We start from the raw sequence: 27285 nt of genomic DNA on the forward strand, positions 1-27285 counted from the left end.
TTTGCTAAATTTATACCTAAGTATTTCATTTTTGGGGGTGCTAATGTAATTTTGGGTATGAGAATTGTGTTTTCAATTTCAAATTCCACTTGTTCATTGTTGGTATAATTTTATTTAACTTTAATTAATTTTAATTTAAATAGCTTCATCTTGCTAGTGACTACCATTTTAGTCTAGGATCTAGAAAATACAATCAATAATTATTCCCTTTTTAGGAATTACTGCTTTTTAGGAATGTGTAAATGTTACTACTATAACAAAGTAAAATGCTGCACCAAAACATTTACACTGACTTATTCATGAACATATATGGAGTATACCAGGCCCTATGGACCCAATGTCATACTAATGCTAAGGAGCGCTGAGGAGCTCAGACCACTTAGCAGTTTGGTGTCTCGGCCACTGTCCACATGTGGTGTGCAGCAGCTGATGTTGCCACAAAGTACACTCCAGGGCAGACAGTCTTACACAGTTAAGTAAGAAGTTTGGATGCCAAGTGGTCATATGGTATGCTGTATTTTCCCTATTGTTATATGTGTTATTGTTTATATTAAGTACTAAAAAAATCGACTTCATTAGATTTATAAGTTGTTTATGGCAGGATCATGTCTGCCTTACCAACCAATGTAATCCATTGTATCTGATAGAGAATCAGTACTTCAGAGTAAATACGTCAGAGTAAATGCCTACCTTTTACTAACTTCAATGCAGAGCAAAGCAAAATAAAGGTTCCCATTGCTTCCTCCAATTCGTCAGTAGGTATATATGCATATTATCATATATTTCTATTTCATTACTTGGTAGAGCTAGCTAATCTTCCCCATAGGAGAAAAAGGAAAGAATGATATTGTAAATCTAGAATAACAGGAAAGCAATTCCCAAACTTTAGGATACCCGAATTAGTCATTTTTGTGCAAAAAAAAAAAAAACAGAGTACCTACCTTCAGTACTGTCTCCCACTTGTCACCCAAAAGGTACAATTGCTCTGCGTTCATGTAAAAATTAACATGACTCCCTATGGACTGCTCCTTAATAGCCAATGAAGCAGAGCTACTAATCGCAGGCACAGGCACATCTCCTCCCTCTTTCTTCCCCAAAAAACAAATGAAGGGAAGAAGAAAAAAAAAGTGGCTAATTTGGTCATCACCGCTCTGAAACATTAGTGACAATACAAAGACCTAAAATAGCATTTTACATGCACCCCGCCTGCAGTATTGCAAACTTCGCCACCTGGCTCCCAGACAAGGCCCTGCCGCCTCACAACTCGCAGTACGCTCCCCACCACGTGGGGCGGGCGGGGCTTAGGCTCTTCCGGCCCGCCCCCTTCCGCGCGTTTGGTAACTGCGTCGGGGGAGGAGTCTCTTGTCCCTCCGCGCGGCCCGTTCCGCCTCGGCTCCCGCTTCCTTTAGGCTGACGTGTCGGCACTTCTTCGGGGTTCGGCGAATAGGGCGGTGATGGCGGACGCCTGGGAGGAGATCAGGCGGTTGGCGGCTGACTTCCAGCGGGCGCAGTTCGCCGAGGCCACACAGAGGTGCCTGACCCTCCCTCTCCGTTGCAGAATCCAAAATAGTCCCTGGGTGGTCGTGCCGAGATCCGAGGCCGCGGATCCATGGCTCTGGACCCCGCACCTTCCCAGCCTGTGTCACCGTTTTCGCCCTCACCTTCCTCCCCGAGCCTTGATTGCAGTTCCAAGTATAGTTCTCGGCGTTGAAACCCGAAAGCTACTAAGCCCCGGAAACCCCCCTCCACCCCCAGCGAGTGCTGCCGCGTCCCGCCCTCTTGAAGGCTGAAGCTGGTTACTTCTCGCTGTCTTAAGAGTGTCCCTCAAATCCTTATTTACCCGTCAAGTCCCTGTGGCCTCATTGATTACTTACTTCCTGACCTAGAATGAGCTGGAAGGGAGAGGCAGCAACAAAATACAGTACTTTGCAAATGTGTTGACTCTTTAAACATTTTTGCCCTTTTGTGCGCCAGGAGAGGTGCCAGGCTAGGCTCATGGTCACATCTGTCATTTTTAAGAACTCCCCGACACACATTTCTTGCAAATCCACCAACCTTAGCGGAGTTGTGTTCTGGGCACCCTAACTCTGCTCTTTAATATTACAGAACACAAATACAATGTTAATAGAACCCTTTTTTATCCATTAACTATCTCTTACTTCGATGTTTTTGTTGCCAATGGGGCTTGAAGGCCTTAATCCCTTAATTCTGTATGTCGTAGTACTGAGAGCAGACTAGGGCACATACTTAAGAGCTGGGATGACAGATGCAGTCAGGGGAATTGAAGTCCAGGTAGGGCAGGGTTTATTCCTAAATTATATGTGCTTTTCTATTTAGATTTGAAGAGTAGAAGCAGGCTTGGAGGAGAGAGCAGACTTGAAATTCTATAATAGAATGGTTTGTACCAATTAGGTACATGATTTAAGTTTATGTAAACCTGCTTATCCCAAGAGTGTGTGTGTGTGTGTGTGTGTGTGTGTGTGTGTGTGTTAACGCATTGAATCAGTATGGTTATACTAATCAAAGATACAGATTTTGTAAATCTTAGTGACTCTTTATCCAAACTTCTTTTTAAAAAGCCCATTTTCATACCTTGTTAAGTTTGTAAAGCACCAAATGTATCAGGTGCATTTTAAAACTTCTGGTTTCCCTCAGGTTGTCAGAGCGGAACTGCATTGAGATTGTGAATAAATTGATTGCTCAAAAACAGCTAGATGTAGTTCACACACTTGATGGGAAGGAATATATTACTCCAGCCCAAATTAGTAAAGAAATGAGAGATGAACTACATGTCCGAGGAGGTAAGTAATTCCTTAGTTATTTTTTTCTTCTGGTTATTGGGGGGGGGGGACTTAAAACATAAATAATAAATTATTTGGAGGGTATGGGACATCCTTCTCAGTTGTTAGTATTGAAATCAGCCTTAGTATTTTTGATAGCTTCAGGTAAAGATGATCATATAATTTAAACAAAGTCAAATATTGTCACTTTACAAAATATCTTTTATTATTTTGAGTTATGTTTTCTATGTGTGAATTAATCAGCTGTTCCTATTCACAGTTCATGAGTTTATTACATGACCCAGAGGAGAGTACTTTGCTATTATCAGGTGGCAATTATGAAAAGAGAACAGAGATTTTGAAAGAATATAGATTGTTGAAAAGCAGAGCTATACTACCACTTTAAAAAAAAAAACTTACCTTTAAGTATTTGCAAATTAGGAAAAGATATGTTATACCTCTATATTGTAGAAAATGCAATTATAAGCATATAAAAAAGGTTTTGTTTTATTTTAATTTGAACAGACTACTGAGCAAATTTGGACACTATTTAATTAAAATGTAAGCAACTATGAAAACAACTCTTCTTTAGATGTTATCAGATATACCCTTAGTGTTGGTTCATCTTCCTCCATGGTGCTAATAAAATATTAGCTAAAATTTGGAATACTTGACAGATTTTCTTTTGCCAATATGTGGAAATCTACTCATTCCAAAAATTTTTAAATGAGTTCATCTGAATTTTATTGTCAGTATCTTTTTCGTACAATAGATAAATTGTGCCAGGGAGATACAGCTTAAGTCCATAGGTCTGGCCAACTTGTATATCAATTGATGGTCATTAGTGGCCTGCTGTGACAAATGAAACTTCAAAAATAAGTTATTGCCTGTGCCTTCAGCCATGAAGACTTATTCAGCTAATGATTTGTATTTGAAGACATTAATTATTGTAGCTTTATATGCTTTGAAGAAGGAGAACTTCAACTTTGCAAAATGTAAATCTGTTGAAATTTACAGTTTTTGGCTGGTGTATACTTACACGTAAATTAAAGTCAATGAATATCTTTTCCTTAAAGGTCGAGTAAACATTGTTGATCTACAACAGGTAAATATTAAGTTTATAAATTTTTTTCCTTTCTCAGTTTTTTGATACTATCACTCAAGAATTCACTAGTACTGGTATCTTATTTTGAATATTTGTGAAGAAATAGTTTTATATCCCTCACTAATGTATTTACTTAATTTAATAAGCTCTGACATATTAAATTGATTTGATAAGTTCTTCTTCCTCAGTTATTTGTTTATTCCTTACCAAATAAACTCATAGTCCTCATTTTTCATAATAACAGGGTTAAAGTATTAAAATAGGGAGAAAAAATGTTTATGTTTATTTCAGTATATTGAAGGAATAAGGAAATATTTTAAAAAGAAGCTATTTTTAGATATTTTTTAAAGTCTAAGGGCACATGTCATCAGCAAGTTACATTATATCCAAGAAGCTGGAAAATCTTGTGTAAATCCTGCCTATCGTGTGACAATACAGCTTCTTAATGCAAACTTCCCTAGCAAGCGAAAATGTAGTTTTAGAAATGAAAGTAAATAAGCAATAAACCCCTAATTTTTTATTTGACTGAGACTTTTCACAGTGTTTCAGATTAATTTGAAATTCATCTAAGAGAAAATAAGTTTTTAAAAAGATAATTTGGGGCACCTGGGTGGCTCTGTCGAATCTTGGTTTCAGCTCAGGTCATAATTGCACCGATCATGTGTTCGAGCCCCATGTCAGGCTCTGTGCAGACAGTGCAGAGCCTGCCTGGAATTCTCTCTTTCCCTCTCTTTGCTCCTATCCCTCTCAAGCTGTCTCTCTCTTAAAATAAGTAAACTAAAATAATAATAATAATAATAATAATAATAATAAAATCATAAAAAGATTAAGAAAATTGTTCTAATATATAGTTTCAAACTTAAGAAACAATATGACCTTATCACTAATAGAATTGTACCTTTTTTTGTTCCAGGTAATTAATGTGGATCTGATTCACATTGAAAGTAGAATTGGTGACATTGTAAAATCAGAAAAGCATGTTCAGCTAGTGCTGGGACAACTGATAGATGAGTGAGTACAACATTTACGAACACTTTTTTGTGTTTCTTTTTCTCCTCCCATAGTGTTTAAATTTAGAACAATTGTGACCAGTTTGGCATTTTTGTTTAGAACTCATAGTGCTGATGATCATTTTTAGGATCACTGTATTTAGAAAGTAACTGCTTGCGAGTCCAGGGTGGGTCAGTTGGTAGAACATCCCACACTTCATTTTTGGCGCAGATCACAATGTTAAGGTCAGGAAATTGAGCTTTGCCTTAGCGCTGGGCTGAGCATGGAACCTGCGTCAGATTCTCTCTCCGCCTCTGCCACTCCCTCTCCCTGACTCGCTCTCTTTCTCTCTCTTTCTCAAAGAAAAAGAAACTAAGTGCTTAATTGATTGGAGTACTTGGGGATAATAAACACTTGATTTTCTTTCTATTAAAGCAGCACAAAACATAATTTTTATAGTCTTTCCTCTTTGATCTTGATTCTGAAAGCAAATTTGTTCCAAAAATATTAATGAAAAATGACTGCAGAATTTACATTGTTTAAGAAAAATCCCAGCAGTTATCATTTGCTTAACCTTACATTAATTACACTGATAAGAAAAAATAATTTTCAGAATATGAATAATGAATTGTGTTTACCTAAACATACCCTATTTATTATTCTGTGAGCCTACCTTATTGTACATAAAAGAGGAAAATAATTCATCCTTTTTTTTTTTCTTTAACTCTTAGCAACTATTTGGATCGGTTAGCAGAAGAGGTAAATGATAAATTGCAAGAAAGTGGTCAGGTCACCATATCAGAACTGTGTAAGACCTATGATCTTCCCGGAAACTTCCTGACACAGGTACTTGTCCTTCATATTATAGTGTCTTATCAGATAAATTAAAATTTTTAATTGGAAGAAAAAAAACCTCAATTATCTTTCCATTAACTTATTGCAAGTGTTTGACTATTTTGCGGATACTTCTACTACATTGATGGCTCTAAGGAGACCATTTAGAAATGCTTATTTCTTTGTTCTTAAAATAGTTTGACATCTTAGAATTACAGACATTTATTTTGTACACCAGAAAGTGCATGTGCTTTGGAGTTAAACAGACTTTGATTTGAATTCTATTTATGCCACTGCTTAGATATTCAATGTTAGGAAAATTATTTCACCTCTTTTGTGCTTCCACTTACATGTCTTTCAAATGGGAATTATTGTCTTTTTCATAGACTTCAATAAGGTTATATACATGGTGTACCTAGTGAGATGTCTGGCACAATGGAGATACTCAATAAATGATGGTTTTGTTTTGTATTTACTGGAATATATAAGGGAAATGTCAAATCTCTTTTTAGGTATATATCTCTTTAAGAAAATCCAACTTACAAAAATTTACCAAACCATAATTGCATGAGATTAATTTGTAATCCACACAGAGAGTGATTAAGAGAGTGATTTCCTATAATTGTATCTAAAATACCATTTGAATATAGGTCTATTTTACAGAGCGTATCAGGAGCCTAAGTTCTATTTTAAGTGAGCAAATATAATCACTTAAAATCAATCACAGAAAATCAAAAACTTATTTTTAAAACACTTTTTAAAGGTATTAGAACAGCCCCAAATGATTTCTTATAAAACTGCTGTTGATACATTTTGAAACCATATATGATTTTGTAACATTTTTTTAGATCTAGTTTTTCTGAATATCATAGGCAGTATTCTAAAAAGTCATTAAAAAATTGTTTGAAATGCATTTTTTTATATCAGAAAACAATCAGCCAGGCTGCCTTGAGTAGCTTTAACTTATCTTAGAATGTGAAATATGAACTACATCCAGACTTACTTCAGATGCTATGGCCCCAGTCATAGCTTAGCTGCACAGAGGTACTGTCTTGGGGTTACCAGGAAATCATGCCTGCCAGTATAGATCTGTGGGCACAGGTAACTTATTAATAACTACATCAGAGAAGGTAAGTTTTTAGTTCTTATGTTTCCCTAGGTTTCAGAATGTTGGAGTAACATTTATTTTACTCAGTGTTCGAAGCTCCAGATAGAGTCTTCTTCAAGACCCATGGATATATGTCTTACTGTGTGTATGTTTCAGGCTGCCTATATCTAGAAAAATTGGTTAATCATTCAGTTCTATTTTACATTAGAAATAGCCCTTCTTTCTAAGTAGCCAAGCCTTTTAACATATCAGCTATTTGACTCATTCAGTCCTGCTGTGAGATTATGCAGTTTCCTACATCCTAAATCTTCATCTTAGCTTATACAGCCTATGAATTTGTGCTTGTTGAAATTTCTCAGTCATGTGGTTAATACAAAATCAACATGCATTGTGCCTTTAATAAGACTAAACAAATGTATATGTAGAATTTTGTTCTTTCATATTACTAAAAGATTTCATCTTTACCTTCAGGCACTAACTCAGCGACTAGGAAGAATTATTAATGGACACATTGATCTTGATAACAGAGGAGTAATATTTACTGAGGCTTTTGTATCTCGACATAGAGCACGCATCCGTGGACTGTTTAGTGCTATTACCCGGTAAGCCTGTTTTAAAGTATGTGTATTTTGGGGCGCCTGGGTGGCTCAGTCAGTTAAGCATCCAACTCTTGACTTCAGCTCAGGTCATAATCTCACAGTTCATGAGTTTGAGCCCCATGTTGGGCTCTGTGCTGATAGTGTGGAGCCTGCTTGGGATTCTCTCTTTCCCTCTCCCTGCCCCTTTCCTGCTCGTGTTCTCTCTCTTAAATAATAATAAATAAACAAAATAATGTATATTTTTACATTTCTTTGATCATGGTTTGCTTTTTTTTTTATCAGCTTCTTTTCTTTGTGTTTTTTGTTGTTGTTGTTGTTGTTGTTTTAATTAAAATCTCTTTCAGAACCCTAGAATTTTAGACATATAGAAGGGTAGGTAGCTTCGGGGAGTGAAGATTCCAAAACCCTATAATGTAGCCAACTCTCTCCAATCCACATCTCCTCTCCCTCCCTCCCTTAATCACCTCAGATGCAGGTCTCCAGGACACCCAGATCCGTATATAAAGTCATCCTGGAATCAGGGAAGGAGTTTGCAGATTAAAGTCAGAAGTCCTCACTCTATCACATAATCACCATGTGAGCTGAAGCAGAAAAGTCAGTCACCTAACTCCTTGAGCCTCAGATGGGGCTAGATGATTTTAGAACCGTTTTTACTAAATAATGTTCCACAATTTTAATGAGTAACAATGTTAATTTCAAAATCACTTTAATTTTTCTAAGATGAGAATTTCTGAAATGTGTGGAGCCTGAGTGACACTCCAATATGCAATTACAAAAACCTACATTCTTAACTACCTCCTTTCTCCTGTGTCGTTAACATTATCTCAGTGGTTTTTGGATACCATCAATATTTAAATATGTTCAGATTTCTCTCATTTTAAAACATCTCTCTATTCCATCTACCATCTTGTTTGTCTCTTTTTTTAAAGTGAACCTTCTCAAGAGTTGATGTCTATCTACATTTACTAATCTCGGTTTTCCTACTTTCTGTCACTTCTCAACTCACCCACTGGCTTCTACCACAAAGCAAAGCTGTCAATATCATGAACTTTAGTGCATAATTCTAGTTTTCTTCATATTTGCAGCTCCCTTCATGACCATGAGATACCTAACTCCCGTTATTCCTAATATACAGTTGACCCTTGAACAATGCAGCAGTTGGGGGCATCCACTCCCTGTCCACACTACAGTTGAAAATCTGTAAATAACTTTTCACCCCCCCAAAACTTAACTATTAATAGCCTACTATTTACCAGAAACTTTACCAATGCAATGACATATAGTTGAGTAATGCATCTTTTATATATTATAGGTATTATATACCATATTCTTATAGTAAAGTAAGCTAGAGAAAAAAATATTATTGAGAAAATACACTTATAGTACTGTCCTGTCTCTCTATATATGTATGTATATGTGTGTATATATATAAAATCTTCATATAAGGTAGACTTATGTAGTTCAAATCCACATTGTTGAAGGGTCAGAAATATTTACTTATTTGATTAATTCCCCTTTATGTGACTGAGCTCCCAGTGCTGCTACAGCTCTCTTCTCTATGTGGGTGCCTTCCTTTCTCCACATAGGCTATGACAGCTGGCACCAAATCACCCTCCTAACACAAGAAACTGGTAACGGTAGTTGTTTCTGGGAAAAGAACTGCGTAGCTGAGTGATAAAAATGGAGGAGGATTCAGTTTTTGTAAATTTTGTACTCTTTATACTTATAACGTGGTCAAAAAATCAAAAACTAAAAATATAGAGGCACCTGGGTTGCTCAGTCACTTAAGCATCTGACTCTTGATTTCGGCTCAGGGTCATGATCTCATGGTTTGTGAGATCAAACCCCACGTTGGGCTCTGTGCTGACAGCGCTGCTTGGGATTGTCTCTCTCTCTGTCCCTCTCTCCCTCTCTCCCCTCCCCCACTCATGTGCACATCCATGTTCTTTCTTTCTCTTTCAAAATAACTAAACGTTTTTAAAAATACTAAAAATAGATTATCCTATTGACAAATATTCATCTTTTTTCTTTGATTAAGTATTGAGGTGAGTATAGTTATCATCAGGTTCAGCAAATAGTATTTTTTCTGACTCTTAATAGCCCGGAGTTTCTCTGTGTAGAGGCATTATCAAACCATGAGGGCAAAACAAATTCTGAGCCTCAAAAGATGTTGCTAGGCTGTGTGACTTCCATATAGTTCCACTTAAAGTACCATATTGTCATATTTGTCTCTTAAATATAAGGTACCACCCCCACTTTTCTGGTCTAACTTCAGAGAAAACACCTACATCTCTGATTTTAAAGGGTTTATATTGTTGTTATAGGTAGCCAGAAAGAACAGGAAATAATTGGAAGAGTGAGATGTATAGGTATAACAAACTATGTTGTATTCCAAATTGAGATAGAAATTCGACAGCTAAGTTTTATTGTACAAAAAAAGCTAGACATTTTGTGCAATTTAATTAAACATTTACTAAACACCTACAGTAAGTTATGAGCTCAGAAACTTGAAGATAAAGTCCTTCGAGGAGCCCTCCATATTTCTGTAGGAATGTGTCCAGGTGAAAGGTCACAGAAGATACACAAAAAACAAAACGTGAGAAACTTATAATAATTATAAAGAGAGGAAAGCAGTCTTCACTGAGCACCTAAATGGACCTAATTGTTTTAGGAGCTCTAGATAACATAGCTGAAAAGGTAGGGTAAAACAATTTAATAAAAAACAAATTAATCTCCATAAGAATTTGGTAAGAATAATGATTTAGTTAAGAAATCCCAAACATAGGGGTTTTAAATATCAATTCATATTCAGACAAATGTTTCTCCTCTCCCAAGTGTGTCATGGAGAAAATTTATAACATCTTGAAGAATCAACAATAGAGGATCAAGTACTTGGAATAACTTAAAAGTTTCTTAATTATACAGATAAAAATAAAAACACAGGTTAAATCCAAACCAGAAAACAGGCATAATTGACTTAAGTAGGGAAAATGTATATAGTCAGGTCATTTTCTTTATATTTCCCCTTACGTAAAATAAAAGAGAATTATTATAAAAGAAAAGGACTCACAGGGATCTACCCAAAAGAGATGAAGAGATATGTCCACACAAAGACGTGAACACAAATGTTCATAGCAGCATTATTCATAATAGCCCCAAACTGGAAACAATCCAAATGTCCATCAACCGATGGATGGATAAACAAAATGTGGTATCTCCATACAGTGGAATATTTTTCAGCATTTAAAAGGAATGAATACTGATACATGCTTCATAATGCACAAACCTCAAAAGCATGCTACGTGAAAGAAACTAGACCTAAGCGACCGCATATTGATTCCATCTACGTGAAATTTATACAAAGGTAAATTTATAGAGGCAGAAAGCAGATCAAAGTTTCTCTAGAACTAGGAATAGAAGCAGGAATTAACTGCAAACATCTATGAAGAAACTTTTTGGGTGATGGAAACATTTTAAGACTCGAGAGCTATTAGTGATTGTTCCGCAACTGTATAAATTTATTAAGATGATTTAATTGTATAAAATTGATTCTATATGATATGTAAATTATACCTCTTAAACCTGTTGTTTTCTCTTTATTTTTTAAATTTTTTAATGTTGATTCCTTTTAGAGAGACAGAGTGTGAGCAGGGGAAGGGCAGAGAGAGGGAGACATAGAATCTGAAGCAGGCTCCAGGCTCTGAGCTAGCTGTAAGCACAGAGCCTGATGCGGGCCTTGAACCCACAAACTGTGAAATCATGACCTGAGCCGAAGTCGGATGCTTAACCGACTGAGCCACTCAGGCGCCCCTGTTGTTTTTTCTTTAAAAAGACATATGCAGTCATTATAGAAAATAGTGGTAAACAAAATGGAACATTTTAAATGGATCCCTCCGAGTCATCCACCTAATCATTCCAGATTCCTTTCATTACATATAGGATTTCATTTTTCTTCAAAAACAGAATCCTGTAAGATTCACTTCACTATTCCCAGGTGGGAAAAGAGCCTCCCAGAGAGAAAGAATAGAATGAAGAAAAACAAAGACAGATTAAGTATTACTAAGTCAGAGGTGGAAAGTTGGTAAGAAAGTAAGTTGATCCTGAACTGTGGAGACAGATCGGCTCCCCTGGAATTTCAGTAGTGTAATTTTGATTAAGGATGTAAAATGTGGTGTGTTTTTTTGTTTTCAGGGTTTTTTTTGTTTGTTTGAAATTAATTGGTATTTGCGGTGCCTGGGTGGTTCAGTTGATTAAGCATCCAACTTCGGCTCAGGTCATGATTTCATGGTTCGTGAGTTTGAGCCTTCTGTTGGGCTCTGTGCTGACAGCTCAGAGCCTGGAGCCTGCTTCGGACTCTGTGTCTTCCTCTCTCTCTGTCCCTCCCCTGATCATTCTGTCTCTCTCTCAAAAATAAATATTTAAAGAAGTTTTAAATTATGGGGCACTTGGATGGCTCAGTGGGTTAAATGACTTCTGCTCAGGTCATGATCTCACAGTTCATGTGTCTGAGCCCCGTGTCTGACTCTGTGCTGATAGCTCAGGGCCTGGAGCCTGCTTTGGATTTTGTGTCTCCCTCTCTTCTCTCCACCCCTCCCCCATTCACACTCTATCGCTCTCTCTCAAAAATAAATAAACATTAAAAAAAATTAAAAGAAAAAGTTTTAAATTAATCGATGTTCTTCATAAATAAGTTATACTAGTTATTTTTTAACTCATAAACATATGTAACTCTAATGAGTAAGAAGTTCTTTTTCTTTCTTTTCATAAAGGCCTACAGCAGTGAATTCCCTCATTTCAAAATATGGATTTCAAGAGCAGCTGCTTTACTGTGAGTTTACTTTACATTATCTCACTTAATTAGCTGCTGGTTAGATTATTGATGTAAGACTTACTAATTTTTTATACTTTTACCTCCTCAAATGTTAAATCTTACAAAACTGAAATATTTCTAGTTTAAAAGTTTCTCTGTGCCAATTTCCATGTACATATTATCTGTTATATCCACCAAACATTTAGTGTTGGCTTACCTCCAGAGGAGCAGAATGAAAAAAGTGTGTGTGTGCGTGTGTGTGTTTGAGGAATACTGCTATGCATATACATTTACAGAGATAGGTTTAAAATTGTAGGATTAAGAATAATTTTCACTTTGTTTCGTATAGGTTTATACTACATTTTCTAATGTGAAAGTAAATAATGTTTGTCTAAAAAATTTTTACAGATGTGCCAGCCTGGCTTAGTTATTAGAGCATGTGACTCTTGATCTCAGGGTCATGATTTCAAGCCCCACACTGGGCATAAAACTTATTTTAAAAAAATGAATGAATGAACACAATACTTTTAAAATAGAAAAATTTTACGAAGAGGATAATACCAATAAAAATATATTTTTTAGCATTCAAACAGCATTGTAATATTTTCAAAATAGTCTTGGTTAATTACCTGTATTATGTGTGTGCTTGTGAAGCTCTTACCAGGTTTTCATAGGTTTTTTAAAGCTTTGTTGGAATAATTTTTAAGAACAATGACTTAACCTTTCAGCTCAGATATCTGTGCAAATAGAAGAATTAAAATGAAGAATGGAAAAGAAATTCATATATAAAACCAAAACTTAATTTTCATTCACTGTATTTTTCAGAATATGGAGTTAAATTTAAATTTTTAAGAGAAAATATAACATATATTGGAATCTACTATTTGGAGATTGGTGGGATTTCATGATTATGTTTAGCTCTTCAAATAATAATTGATAACTGGATAAATTTGGTCTTTAATGTAGATTTATGTTTTACAGTCACAGAACTTAAAATTATCTGTTGAAAAATCTGTTTCTTTAAGGTACCACAATTTACCCAGCATTAAAATCCTGAAATTCATATGTAAACTAATTTTTATTTCTGGGAAAGGCTAATTATTATAAGCATTTCTTTGCCAGACATTTTATGACTGTGCTTGCCGATTCACTTAGACATAACTCCTTCCTATCTGCTTTGTCTTTTTCAGGGGGCTTTGATATCAAACAACATGTTTAGTTAAATATTATGGTTTAAATAAAAAGCATATATTTTATGTTAATGACAGTACTATTCAGTTCTCAGACTGGCATCAGTCTTTTGATGATGGTGGTGGTGACTGATGATGATGATGGATGACGGTGGTGGTGGTTGTGATGATACTTAGTGAACATTTACTGAGTAGGTGTTCACGTAACTTGAATACAACAATGCCGTGAGACAGTTATTACGTCCCTGTTTCATGGCTGAGAAAATTGAGGCATACCTGAATGAATTGCAGTTTTTGTCAGTGAGTAAGTTGAGGTTTAGACGTAGGGTGTCTAGATCCAGATTCATCCTCTTAACCATGGCATTATACTTCTCCTGCATGTGTTGCTTCAATTTAAACAGTAGAAATGTAATAATGTATAAACATTTTCGTGACTTTATTTCACACAATTGATTCTCATGTGGTCCAGGTATCCTGAATTTTCTAAATATGAGAAATTGTACTTGGTAACACCAGTGATTGCATACTAACTATTCTCAAAGTGTTTAGTCATCCACTTTCAAACATATCATAGGATAAATAATAGCATGATTTTTCTTCAAAATTACCCTAATTAAAAACTTCAGTGTTAGTATTAACTGGTTCAAGTTACAAGTTCAGGACCTTTAGCTAGTTACCAAAAATGTCCTGAATTTATGACTCAGTATATTCTTATGAATGGCAGGAAAGTTTTGTCTAAAATATAATGTCTTCATTTATACAATTTAAACTTTAAATTGCTTTTTTTTTTTTAAGGTAAAAATAGGGGCGTCTGAGTGGCTTAGTCGGTTAAGCGTCTGACATCAGCTCAGGTCATGATCTCACAGTATGTGAGTTCGAGCCCTGCGTCAGGCTCTGTGCTGACCGCTCAGAGCCTGGAGCCTGCTTCAGATTCTGTGTCTCCCTCTCTCTCTGCCCCTGTCCCACTCACACTCAGTCTCTCTCTCCTTCTCTCTCAAAAATAAATATTTAAATAAATAAATATTTTTTAAAAGATAAAAATAACTAAATTATGAAATACTGTTTTACTTTTTGATGTTTATATCTGCTCTGATTTATTTCTGTTTGGTTTGTTAAGCTGTGCTTGAGGAACTTGTTAATAGTGGACGTTTACGAGGCACTGTGGTTGGTGGGAGACAGGATAAGGCGGTGTTCGTTCCTGACATTTACTCCAGAACACAGAGCACCTGGGTGGATTCCTTTTTCAGGCAGAATGGCTATCTAGGTAACTATTTCTTGATTTCTCTAAAACTAAAACTTCTTTCTCATACTACACACGTCCTTAGAAAGTATTGTATTAGTCCTGGGAGTACACACTTTACTGTTGCCAGCAGATTATAAAGTTTCTCTTTGAGTATAAAAGCAGTCACACTGCAGGGTTTTGTTGATTTTGGAATTGAGTTTAATTTCATAGTTATTGAACAGTTGTAACATAGAAAGGCCAAAAGCTGGTATTGATTGTTACCAACATTCCAGTAATATGATACTATTACAACTTCAAGTATATTTTATGAAGTTGCCCAGTTGTTCAGTTACATAATCTTAGAAATGCTTTATTAGCTATCAACTTTACAGTATTCATTTTTATTAGATATCCACTGCTTCAAAAATTACTGAAGTTATTCTTAATTCAGTTTCTGAGGTACTGTTATTTGGATAAAGTAGATAGACCAAATTCATCATTAAAACAATTAGCAAAGACATATACATATATATATTACACACACACATACATGTATATGGCTCATATATATATATGTATGTGTGTGGCTATGTGTATATATATATGTGTATATATATACGTGTGTGTGTGTGTGTGGCTCATATGTATATGGGTGTGTATATATATGGCTCACATATATAGACATTGCTCACTTAGTTTGATCATTTTGTAACCCAAGTCAAATCATGTAAGAGTTGTTTTGTTCTAAGTAATAAATCTATAAGACATTAACGTTCAAGTGATTTAAATGTATTATAGAATACTAGGCTGCATTTATGTGTTCTTGGCTTTCTGTAATGTACTTTTCAGTATCTTCAACCATGAATTTGGATTAGAACTTTATTATAATTAATTTTCTGAAATGTGATGATTTAGGGATAGAGAGGACAGTACTATCTCCAGTAACTCTAATGGCTGTAAATTGAAGTCTTTTTTTTATTCTTTTGTTTTACATGCTAAGTCTCTTACTAGTTTAGGCTAAAGAATTACTATCTCTAAGTTGTCTGATTTCTTTAGTTAAGTGTAACAAGCAAAATAAATTGCAGTTTTTGTTTCTTCACTCAAATTATTACATTCCTCTTAAGCCCCGTTTCTACTTTATTGCTCTGTAGTTCTCATGTGTTCCTTTGACGCCTCGATTGGAGAGGGGGTGACCTGGCTGGGATGGAGGACGCATTTGAGTTAGTTGTTCTATGAATATGATCAGTAATAAACGTTTGGGAAGGTGGCCTAACCAGGGAATAGGCTGTGTTGCACTTCTATGCTTTATTCTATTCACAAAGAATAGGTTTTGGTAGAACTTAATTTTTTCTAAGATTTCTAAAAGGTGTCAATGATCAACAGTTCTATTCCAATGTATTCTTTTCTAATTCGATTTGTGATTTATATCTAGAATTTGATGCTTTGTCCAGACTTGGAATCCCAGATGCTATGAGCTACATAAAGAAAAGATACAAGACTACACAACTCTTGTTTTTGAAAGCAGCTTGTGTTGGTCAAGGACTTGTGGATCAGGTGGAAGCGTCAGTAGAGGAAGCCATCAGCTCTGGAACATGGGTTGATATTGCCGTATGCTTTATCTTTTTTCTTTTTCTTGTTATTTTTTTTTAACCAAGGACAACTGATATTCACTAGTATGTGGCCATTTTAAGTATTAGGATACATAAAGGTAATCTTGGCTTTATAGCCAAATTGTAGCAATCATTGTTATAGAAACACTATCTCAAGCATGCTTAAAGACTTCATAGCTTTTGAGATAGAATGACCTTTTATATATGGATAGACAACATCCAGAATTCCATGAATCTCAAAACAAACAAGATCATATAACACTCATATCAGTCTTGCCATATAGAGAAATTGATGAGATTTCTCACAGCCTTATGCTGGCATCAGGCATTAATGTAGCATTTGTTGTATCCTTTATCCATTCATTAACCTCTGCTAATATATTAATGAGCTGCTTTAGCCCTAGTACTGTTTAACTTCAGTTTTCAGTATTGACCTACCTTTATTATGCCAAAAGATAAGTGTGACTGAAGCAAAAGAAATAAGAGGCCAATCCATTATTTGCTCGTCAGTGCCCAGATTCTCTTTAATAAAGCAGAAAATTACTTGTTTTGAATATACAAGTTTCCAGAGATTCCAGATACAAGTGTTCATTTATTCATTCAGCAGATTTTATTAAGTACCATTTATGTGCCAGAATCCATTTTACTTGCTGTGAATGTGGTGTCCAGACAAGTTTCCTAGGGGGAGATAGTTAATGAAAATTATCATTTTATATAGCCAAAGAGCTAAGAAGAAATCGGTTTGGAGGTAAAGCTCTCAGGACTTGATGGTGGATTGTTTGTGGGTTTATGAGAGGAACTGAGTGTGACGTGAAGGTTGGGGCCGATTACCTGAGTGGAGAACAGTACCATCAGTTGAAAGGGGGAAACGATGGAGAAAGGATATGCCTCCCACATAGCGAGCTGGGGGTCCGAGGGTAGGCAGCTACAATCAGCGTTGTTCTGGATCTGTGAGATTTGAGATGCCTATTAGACATACGAGGAGAGAGGTTAGGGAAGTCATAGGATGTAGAACTCCAGAGCTCAGAGGGATGATGAAAGCAGAAATATAATTTGGGAGGCTATCCGCATAGAGACGGTTCTGCAGGCCCCTGGGCTTAATGAGCTCACCTAAGGAGAGCATACATGTAACAAATGGTTTATCTGTCTGATACTGTGTTTATGCTTGTTTTCATTGTGTTTCTCATTCTAGCCTCTGTTGCCTAGTTCTTTATCAGTTGAAGATGCTGCAATGTTGCTTCAACAGGTGATGAGGGCATTCAGCAAGCAGGCTTCAGCTGTAGTCTTTAGCGACACTGTTGTAGTCAGTGAAAAATTCATAAATAACTGCACAGAACTGTTCAGTGAACTGATGCACCAAAAAGCTGAAAAGGTATGCCAGATTTCCTTTCCCCAACTAATCTTAACAGTACTTTCACATTAGACTCCTCGGAGAGCTTTTGAAAACTGGGGTAAGCAGGTTATACCCAGGAATGAACACTGTTCATATCCCTTTAATGTAGCAGTCCTTTCTATCTCCTCTCCTTGGTTTGTCTTCCCCTTCTTCATTCCCATCAGGACATGTATGTTAGAACCTAGGGAGCTGATTTTATAAATTGAAATCATCTAAATCATACACCTCACAATTAGGTCACCTAAGGGGTATCAAGCCAATGTTAAAATCCACAAAAATGTTGTCTGTTGATAAATGCACACATATGCAGTATATCCATCAATCTCTACACTATATATTTACTAAATCTAGCAGAGCCTTATTTTACCTATTTTGGATGCACAAATGGGGTATCTTACTGAGGAAAGAAACTGCTGCTATCAGAATTGATTGGTTCCTCAGAGCAAGTGCTGTCACAGTGTTTAGAAGCAGAGGTCCTGCCAGGTCACCTTTAACGAATATTCAGGTCATGTGTCTAGTTAGCAACACTATCGACTTACAAAGCCTGCTCACAGACAGGTAGAAGAAGCCCATTTATCTTCGACTGTTAATAAACTCATGAGTGCTTATTAAATAAGTAAATAATTTGTATTCCTCTATATTCCTTTTAAGCTCTTTAATAATTTTAAAAAGAGAGAAAGAGAATTTGCTATGGCTTGCCTGCTAATAAGCAGCATTAAGGAGTAAAAGTACATAGGATTGACAACAGTAAACCCCAGTTCCAACCTCAACTCGTTTACTCTCTGTTTGACTTTGGACAAAGAGACCTCCCGTTTCCCCATCTTCAAAGAAAGGATGATTATGGCTCCTTTCTTAAAGATAAATGTAAATAAAAGAGAGATATATACAAAATGTCTGGTCCATATTAGCTACCAGCTGCTGAATGGCTACGTTATTATTTGTGATCTTTTAGTAAAATAAAAACATGGTCATCAGTTTTTCTTTCTGCTCTTCCCTCCAACTACAAAAATAACTACAGGAAAAAAAGGTGACTCTGTTGTTTGAACTGTCAATATCATAAATATTTTTCTTTCGGAAACCAAAAGGGAAACACCATTTTCACATGAAAATGTACTTTTGTCACTACAAATTTAGAGCCCTGTCCCATGATGAAAAAACAGGGTCTGAGCTTGGTAATAGTTCATTATTCTGAATGTAAATTTTTCTTTTTTTTAATTTAAAAAATTTTTTTAAGTTTACTTATTTTTGAGAGAGACTAGAGACAGAGTGCAAGCAGGGAAGGAACAGAGAGAGAGGGAGACACAGGATCTAAAGCAAGGCTCTGAGCTGTCAGCACAGAGCCCAATGTGGGACTCAGACTCATGAACCACAAGTTCATGACCTGAGCTGAAGTCGGAGGCTTAACCGACTGAGCCACCCAGGCACCCCCTCATAAATTTTTAAAAAGCAGAAATAAAGAATGAGTCCAGAGGAAAAAATAGTTTAAATGACTAAGTGTGCAACTCATACATGCTCATCATGTTAGGTTGGAAGTAGAGATTTTGTTAATCTTTCTAGTAAACTTAGGTAAAGAGCAAGGATCACCCTATTAAGCAGTGGTTAAAAAAAAAAAAAGCCAAAGCCAAATTGCATCTGATGTTATGAGATCACTTCTTCCATCATCAGATGGGATTTCTCATTAGCAGATGACAGATTCAAAAAGCCAGGAACTGGGGTGCCTGGGTGGCTCAGTCGGTTAAGCCTCCAACTTCGACTCAGGTCAGATCTCACGTCCGTGGGTTCAAGCCCCGCGTCGGGCTCTGTGCTGCCAGCTAGCTCAGAGCCTGGAGCCTGCTTCCGGTTCTGTGTCTCCTTTTCTCTCTGCCCCTCCCCCTCTCATGCTCTCTCTGTATCAAAAATAAATAAAAACATTTAAAAAGAAAAAAAAAGCCAAGAACTGCAAGGGAAGAGACTATTTGGCACAGGAGGGACCACCTCTAAGTAGCAGCTGTTGGACAGAAAGCTGTAGTTCTTCTTAGCCATGAAATCAAACAAGAATAATCAGGATGAGTAATAATAATTGAGTATATAAATAACTTATTTTATGTTTTTGGTAATGCCATATATTTTTGCTTACCAAGAAAAGCATGTTTTATTTCAGGAAATGAAAAATAATCCTGTTCATTTAATCACTGAAGAAGATCTGAAACAAGTCTCTATTTTAGAAAACGTGAATGCTAGTAAAAAAGATAAAAAAGATGAACGAAGGAGAAAAGCAACAGGTAATAAATTATTATTAATTAGGAAGATTCAAAGATGGTTTTTATGTGTTTCAGTGAGCTCTGCATTTATTAGGCCCTTTGAAAGCCCTTTTATTTGGTTGATCTACCTTTAACTGCTAATATTAACCAAATATTTTGCTAATGAATTACATTTTGATTATGAAAATGCAAATATTAGTAATTCCTTACTCTTTTTTATTTTGTGAGAACTAAGTTAATCTCATGGCCTGGCCGTCTTCCTCTCTTCACCCGCTCACCCTTTACGCTCCAGCCCGGTAGCGTTTTCTCTTGAATATTAAGTTCGGCAAGTTTGTGGTTCCCACTGGCTCTTCCTCCCACCTGAGTGTTCTCTCCCGAACTTCAGGGAACTGATTTCTGCTTGTCGTTCAGAACTCCACTTCCAATGTCATTTCCTCAGAGAGGCCTCCCTCACCACCCGGGATAGTAGACAGAGCCACTCCATCATGTTATCTCCCGGCTTTTTTGCATCACTTTTATCACTGTCATGCATTTTATTGTTTGGAAGCCTTGTCCATCTCATACATTGTTGTTTCCCTGGTCCGTAGAACACTGCTGGTGTATTTTACATGCTCTGGAAATATTTATCAAATGAATGAATTTCCCAAGGAGATGATATTTCTTTCTTTTTTTTTAAATTAAAAGTCAGTGGAAATTATTACAGGTAGCACATGTATTTTCCATACCTTTTATAGTAAGAACAATTTTATTAGCACTATATCAAGGTTAAAGAAATTAGATTTTCAACATGTTTCATTAATAAATACCATGAGTGCTTATTAAATATATAAATAATTTGTATTCATCTATATTCCTTTCAAGCTCTTGAAGATATGTTATAAAAACTTCAGTTTTTATTTGTTGTGGGAATTCACTCCTATTTCTTTGAGATTGTTTCTTTCCTCTTAAAAAAAATTTTTCCACAAACTCTTTCAATTTGATACTTTGAAATTTCTCTGTATTCTTCTGGGGAAACTATACAATAAATTACTCCAATAAATCATAGTAGTATCACAGCCATACATATATTATCATTTTATTTGAAGATATACTTATAAATTTGCTTTAATCAGTTAGTTGTCCTTATGTCAGAATAGCTAGTCTGCTTTGTTCCCTTCTAAAAATTCAGAGTACTCTGATCTTCATGAGAGTAGCATCATGTTGTAGTAGCTTAGGTATAGTGCGTGGAACAATGTCAAATATAAAAGTCTTCCCTAGTAAGAAATTTATTACCAAGTATAAAAAGCATATTCACCTTAGACCTGTGTTTTGAAAATTGTATTTTTCTATCCTAAAAGCAAGGGAAAATAATAGAACTTACAATTAGAAGACATGATGAAATTTAAAGGAATTCTACTTAGGATTTAGATAAAGATCTCTAGTTTATATGTCATTTTACTTTATTGAAAAATGAATCTTTTATGAAGAAACATTTTCAATATTTTTCAGTATTTCACTACCATTATTAGAGAAGTATTCTATTTTGTTGAATACATACTTTAAGTGTAAATATGTAATGGCAGATAAATACCTCAGTAAGATTACTTTTATTTACAGTGTTTTGATTTGTCTCATAATTTGTGTTTTTTTGGTCTATATTTAGCCAGTAGGTGATTGAGAACTCTGTTTTTCCGCTTACCCAATGTAATACTCATGGTCAGCATTTATCAAGCACCTGTTACTGTGTCAAGCATTGCTTTTACCCCAAGGATACAGACATTACTGAGACTTGCTCCCTGTTCTCAAGGAGTTCACTATCTCCTTGCATGGTGAAAGGCTCAGGATGCCTCCTATAAACATGGGTAATAATCTCTCAACCAAGAAGACAAAACCAAGGGTAATTAAATTTGTGAAATACCATAATGGACATATTAATGAAGCTGTGGTAACAGAGATGAGCCAATGAGGGCACATTTCTTTTGGGGAAGGTAGAAGACGTAAAGGAATGGGTTTGGTCAAGAAAAAGCCAGCAAAGCTATAGAAAAGAGGTGTCTTTGGAGAAGGAAGAAGAGACTGAGGAAGAGACTGTATTTAGAGCAGGTAAGCTGAGTTGCTCAAAATCAAGAGATTTTGTACTTTATTGTTTATCGGCTGAATTATAAAATTTCATAATAAAGAAGCTCCACCTTAAGTAGCATCTAAAAGTTAATTACTTGGCTTTTCTTGTTCTGCTATAAAGTTAAATATGACAATATAGTGTCATTGTTTTCTAAAAATGGTAATTTAGTTAGGTACGACTAAAGAGTATCCTCTTCCACCAGAGGGCAGTGGAAGTGTGAGAGGAGGAGGTGGTGGCAACGCCAGAGAGTACAAAATTAAAAAAATCAAGAAGAAAGGAAGAAAAGAAGAAGACAGTGATGATGAGTCCTCTCACACTGGTATGTAGCTTTATTTTACTCTTTGTGCATGCTTTTAACATTTTCTTATGATGCGTGCTGTTTGGTGTATATGCTTATACAGGAAGTCCTCACTTTGCACAGTTTCCATGGACAGAATTTCAGTTACCACAGTTTGGTTGATGACACCAGCCCCCTCCAACAACACGGTTCGTATTTTAGTTACCAGCGTGTATTAGCTGTGAGTAATTGCAGAAGTATGAACTTTGCTTCTGGCTCCTCAGTCCACAGATCAGCACATAAATTACACAGCACATAGCATCATGAGCTATGACAGTCACATCACTGATTTCAGTTTGTCAGCGATGAATCCCTATGCCTCTCTTCTTCACTCTGTGCGCAGACAACACACCACACAGTTGTGTTGCCTCCTTGTCTTCCAGTGATGAATCCATATGACATTCTACAAAATGGATAATCAAGGGAATCAGCCAACAAAGATGAAAATGCAACAAAAAATGAAAAGTGATAACACCGGAAATACACTATGAATCAGGAATAAATTGTTAGGGAAGAAGTAGCTGACTGTGGGAACATTGGTAGTGCCCTGTTCAAGAGACCAAGTATGCAGCCTGATGAGCTCGGTAGAGGCGCATTTCCTGATGTAAATGGGGAGAGTGGTCGTGACAGAAAGGATGAAAATGTTTTAGAGGAGCTGAGGTTGGCAGAAAACCTCCTAGTAAAGGAAATCTCAGAGGGATTTCACAACATGGAAAGGGCAAAGGATAAAATGCTGTAAGCAGAACCAGAGTTTAAGAAAAAGAGTATGACAACTTGCCAAGGCATGGAAAAGATGCTTGCTCTGGATTATAAGTCACAGGATGAGAAGAAGCAAGCACTGTTCAGATTATTTTTGATAAATTTGATTAAGTTTGATAATAAAACACCTTCATGCTCAGAGTTTTTGATGAACTAAATTACAGTATGCTAAATTACTAGTTCTCTTTTTCATTTCCTTTATATTCATAACTAGCAGTAAGAACTTTTAATGTTTTCTCAAACATTTTTAAAAGGTCACAGAACAATCAGATTTTCCCATTCTTTATTACGAACACCTTGCACAGCTTTGGCTTGCATAGTCATTTTTATGGCTTCCCACTGCCTTGCGTTATATGTGTCTATATAATATTTTATAAAAAGTAGATTTCTACATATTCAAGTAGGAAACACTAATTTTATGCATATTTAAGTTTTATGGTAACACGTAACTGATTGCTTGCTTCTATTTAAGGAGAAGAATTAACTATATGCAGCTTCCTTTTCCAAGACTTGTTATTGTGCAGTATTGTTAAGTTAGCAAGAGACAAGTTAGTTTTTCTAAGTAAAGTTATAATTCTTCTGTTTGTGTTTTAAATAAATTTACTTAATGCAACTATAATATCTTCCTCTTCCTTTTCCCCAGTAGAAGAAAAAAATTTGAAATGATGATAATTTGAAATTTTTATATTTTTTCTTAAACAGAGCTCATTTTGTATGGGCTGGAACCAGAAGGCATAGAAATCAGTTGACATGGCTTCCGCTATTAGTTGTGTGCTACTACTAGTGATAACATATTTGCTTAAGATCTATTTTTAAAATATGCTAAAATAGGTAAAAATAGCTACTGTTCTCAACATGCATAAAACAATATTAACTAACTGTCTTCATAGAGGGGCACCTGGGTGGTTCCATCAGTTAAGCATCCGACTTCAGCTCAGGTCATGATCTCATGGCTTGTGGGTTCAAGCCCTGTGTCATGCTCTGTACTCACAGCTCAGAGCCTGGAGCCTGCTTCAGATTCTGTTTCCATCTCTCTCTGCCCCTCCCCACCTTGCACTCACACTCTCTCTCTGATATAAATAGACATTTAAAAATTTTTTTAATGTCTTTATTTTTCATTTTGAAAGAGAGAAACAGAGAATGAGCAGGGGAGGGGAAGAGAGAGAGAGAGGGAGACACAGAACCTGAAGCAGGCTCCAGGCTCTGAGCTGTCAGCAGAGAGCCCAATGCGGGGCTCGAACCCACGGACCATGAGATCATGCCTTGAGCCGAAGTCGGACACTTAACCAACTGAGCCACTCAGGCACCCCATAAATAAACATTATTAAAACATTTTTAAAAACCTATCTTCATAGAAACTATTAGCCCTGTTCTTATTTTAAGTAGTATTAAGATTGACCTACATGGGTTTTAATTTTTCATTGATAAAGGAATTTCTCTATTCCCCAGATGTACTAGGGGTGGGAGAGAAGGGACATTTAATAAAATATTTCTCTAGTATCTGTAGCCTTAAGTAATTATTAAATGAAGCATGTGTTACTTCTTTTGTGCGTAGGTTGTAGAGAGGCGCTATAAAGGTAGTAAAACCATTTTACCTAAAAAATATAATTTCAGTGCTTTTGAAAAGGGGTTGTGTTATAATCTCTGAAATGGGGGATATAATCAGGTTCTCAGCTAAAATACAGCATCAACTCAGTGTGAAGATTACTAGATAGAAGTATAATTTAATAACTTGTAACATGCATGCTGGAAGCCAACATAGAAAGAAGAAACTGTTTGATGTGGAAGATCAGGAATGGATAGCAGATCTCAAAAAGGATAGTCTATCTCTTCTTATGTGTCTATATAAAACTGTGTCAACCAACTACTTAGATCTTAATGCATAGTGAAGATTGATTTTTGAGCTATTTTCTATTTTATTAATTTATTTTTTTATTTCTAAGAAGGTTTTAAAATATGCAAATTTAGCTGGAAATACTTTTATATCTTTACAATTAATAATGGAAATATTGTTAGCTTTCTTTGTCTGCAACCTGTACTTATCTAAGTCGGGAGTAGGCATGCCATTTCCACAGTTAACAATTATTTCCATTACATTAGCTGCATACAAATTTTCCTTGGTATAGAATTATTTTTGTAAGAAGAAAAATAAATTATGAGTGTAAAATTATGAGGATTTTTTTCATCAGTGCTTTTCCCTAAAATAATCTTTAGCTTAATTCTACTGGAGTTGTAGTTCACATGATTATAAAGACTTTTACTGAAGATCTTATGTAACTTACAAGGATAATTTGACTTTTAGTAACTATTCATTTTTCTAAAGACAGAAGTGCTGCTCATCATACATTGTTCAACAGAGAAGTTATCTTTTCCTAAATCTTTTTTAACATTTATTTATTTTTGAGAGATAGAGGAGGGGCAGAGAGCGGGAAGGTGTGGGGGGGACACAGAATCAGAAGCAGGCTTTAGGCTCCGAGCTGTCAGCACAGAGTCTGATCCGGGGCTCGCACCCACAAACTGTGAGATCAGGACCTGAGCTGAAGTTGGATGCCCAACCGACCGAGTCACCCAGGCGCCCCAAGAAGTTATCTTTTCTTAGGAGATTTTTTTTCCCCTTGATTTACAGCTATTTACATCATCCAAGTTAGATTGGTGAGAAAAGATCGTTATTATTTTCTTATTAACTCAGAAAACAGTCATGAAATGAAGTTAGAAAATTATTACTCAAAAGAAATGCCACTATATATCTTATTTTTTTAATTATTCTCACTGATTATTGCTATTTGACATTGGCAATCTCAGAGTCTTTGTGGTAGGCAGTGAATGAATTACCGTCTTATTAAATATGTTGATGAACCTTATTTGCTTTCAGGTTGGTTTATGCTCTTCTTGGTTTTCCCATTGTTCATTTCTACTATAGGAAAGAAGAAGCCAGAGATCACTTTTATGTTTCAGGATGAGATTGAAGATTTTTTAAGAAAACACGTACAAGATGCCCCTGAGGAGTTTATTTCTGAACTTGCTGAGTACTTAATAAAGTAAGTGTAAAATAAATTTTTTTTGTTTTATGATAGAAATTCAGAGCTCTTAAATAAAATTATTACGAAGATCATAGAAAACATATATTTTAGGTCTTTTCAAAGCTTAGAATTTAATCTAGCCACTAAATTGCAGATTTTGTTTGCCTATAAAGGCTGTTCAATTCAACAAACATATAAGTGCTTTGAGCAAGGCAATATAGGAAATAAAAGGCGAGAGTGTGGAGGCCTCCTCAGTAACTGATGGTATAGTCCTGGTTGGGAGAAAAACACCAACATAATAGCCGGCTGCTGCTCTCTAACATAGCGTGAAAAGTCACATCTAAAAGAAAGAAAAGACCACTTTCTATCTGGATTTGACAATAAACAGTGCACTTGTAGGGAGAAATAAAGTAACAAGCTGCCTTCAAAGAGAATAAATTTGGACGACACTGGCTTGTAATTGAACCAAGCTAAATTTATTTTACAGAAGTGAAAGAAATTGTGTATAACTTGACCATTACTAACTAATGTGATTCTCCCTCAAGTTAGTTCCAGTGTGTAAGCTATGAACGCGGTCCAGGAGCCCAGTGAACCTAACACTGAATTTAGAATATAGCTTTTGTAGTGAGATATTTTTCAGTTCACTGAATATTTTTTGTACATGAATATATAACATCATCATATTTTTCATATGTAAAGAGATGGAATAGTTACTTCTAAACATTTTCCATTACTTTTTAAAATAATCTATTCTGGGGCACCTGGGTGGCTCAGTTGGTTAAGTGTCTGACTTTGGCTCAGGTCATGCATGATCTTATGGTTTGTGGGTTTGGGCCCCACATTGGGCTCTGTGCTGACAGCTCAGAGCCTAGAGCCTGCTTCGGATTCTGTCTCCCTCCCCCCCCCTCACTCATGCTCTGTTTCTTTCTGTCTCAATAATAAATAAACATAAAAAATTTTTTTAAAGTAATCTATTCTGGGGCACCTAAGTGATTCAGTCAGTTAAGTGTCCAGCTTCGGCTCAGGTCACAATCTCACAATTTGTGAGTTTGAACCCCGTGTCAGGCTCTGTGCTGACAACTCAGAGCCTGGAGCCTATTTCAGATTCTATGTCTCCCTCTCTCTCTGCCCCTCTCCTGCTCATACTCTGTCTCTCTCAAAAATAAACATTAAAAAAAATTTTAATAAAA

The 27285-nt window shown here is 35.9% G+C and overlaps 1 protein-coding gene across 3 annotated transcripts in view; it reads left to right on the forward strand.

Moving 5' to 3' along the window:
- Positions 1-1387: 1387 nt before the first annotated feature.
- The window catches only part of UFL1 (UFM1 specific ligase 1), a 31982-nt gene continuing 6084 nt past the window's right edge, over positions 1388-27285 (forward strand). Inside the window, exons 1-14 of one of the 3 annotated variants that reach the window (XM_029944809.1) lie at positions 1388-1531; positions 2656-2801; positions 3857-3885; positions 4799-4896; positions 5607-5721; positions 7289-7419; positions 12186-12244; positions 14534-14680; positions 16071-16246; positions 17441-17620; positions 19782-19902; positions 21853-21960; positions 22182-22298; positions 25996-26113. In XM_029944809.1, coding sequence (XP_029800669.1) covers positions 1455-1531; positions 2656-2801; positions 3857-3885; positions 4799-4896; positions 5607-5721; positions 7289-7419; positions 12186-12244; positions 14534-14680; positions 16071-16246; positions 17441-17620; positions 19782-19902; positions 21853-21960; positions 22182-22298; positions 25996-26113 — 1622 coding nt within the window. In that variant the 5' untranslated portion in view covers positions 1388-1454. The remainder of the gene's footprint in view (positions 1532-2655; positions 2802-3856; positions 3886-4798; positions 4897-5606; positions 5722-7288; positions 7420-12185; positions 12245-14533; positions 14681-16070; positions 16247-17440; positions 17621-19781; positions 19903-21852; positions 21961-22181; positions 22299-25995; positions 26114-27285) is intronic. The other 2 variants (XM_029944810.1, XM_029944811.1) reach the window with 2 other exon arrangements.

The sequence above is a fragment of the Suricata suricatta genome, chromosome 7 (assembly GCF_006229205.1).
Source record: "Suricata suricatta isolate VVHF042 chromosome 7, meerkat_22Aug2017_6uvM2_HiC, whole genome shotgun sequence".
Classification (NCBI taxonomy): Eukaryota; Metazoa; Chordata; class Mammalia; order Carnivora; family Herpestidae; genus Suricata; species Suricata suricatta.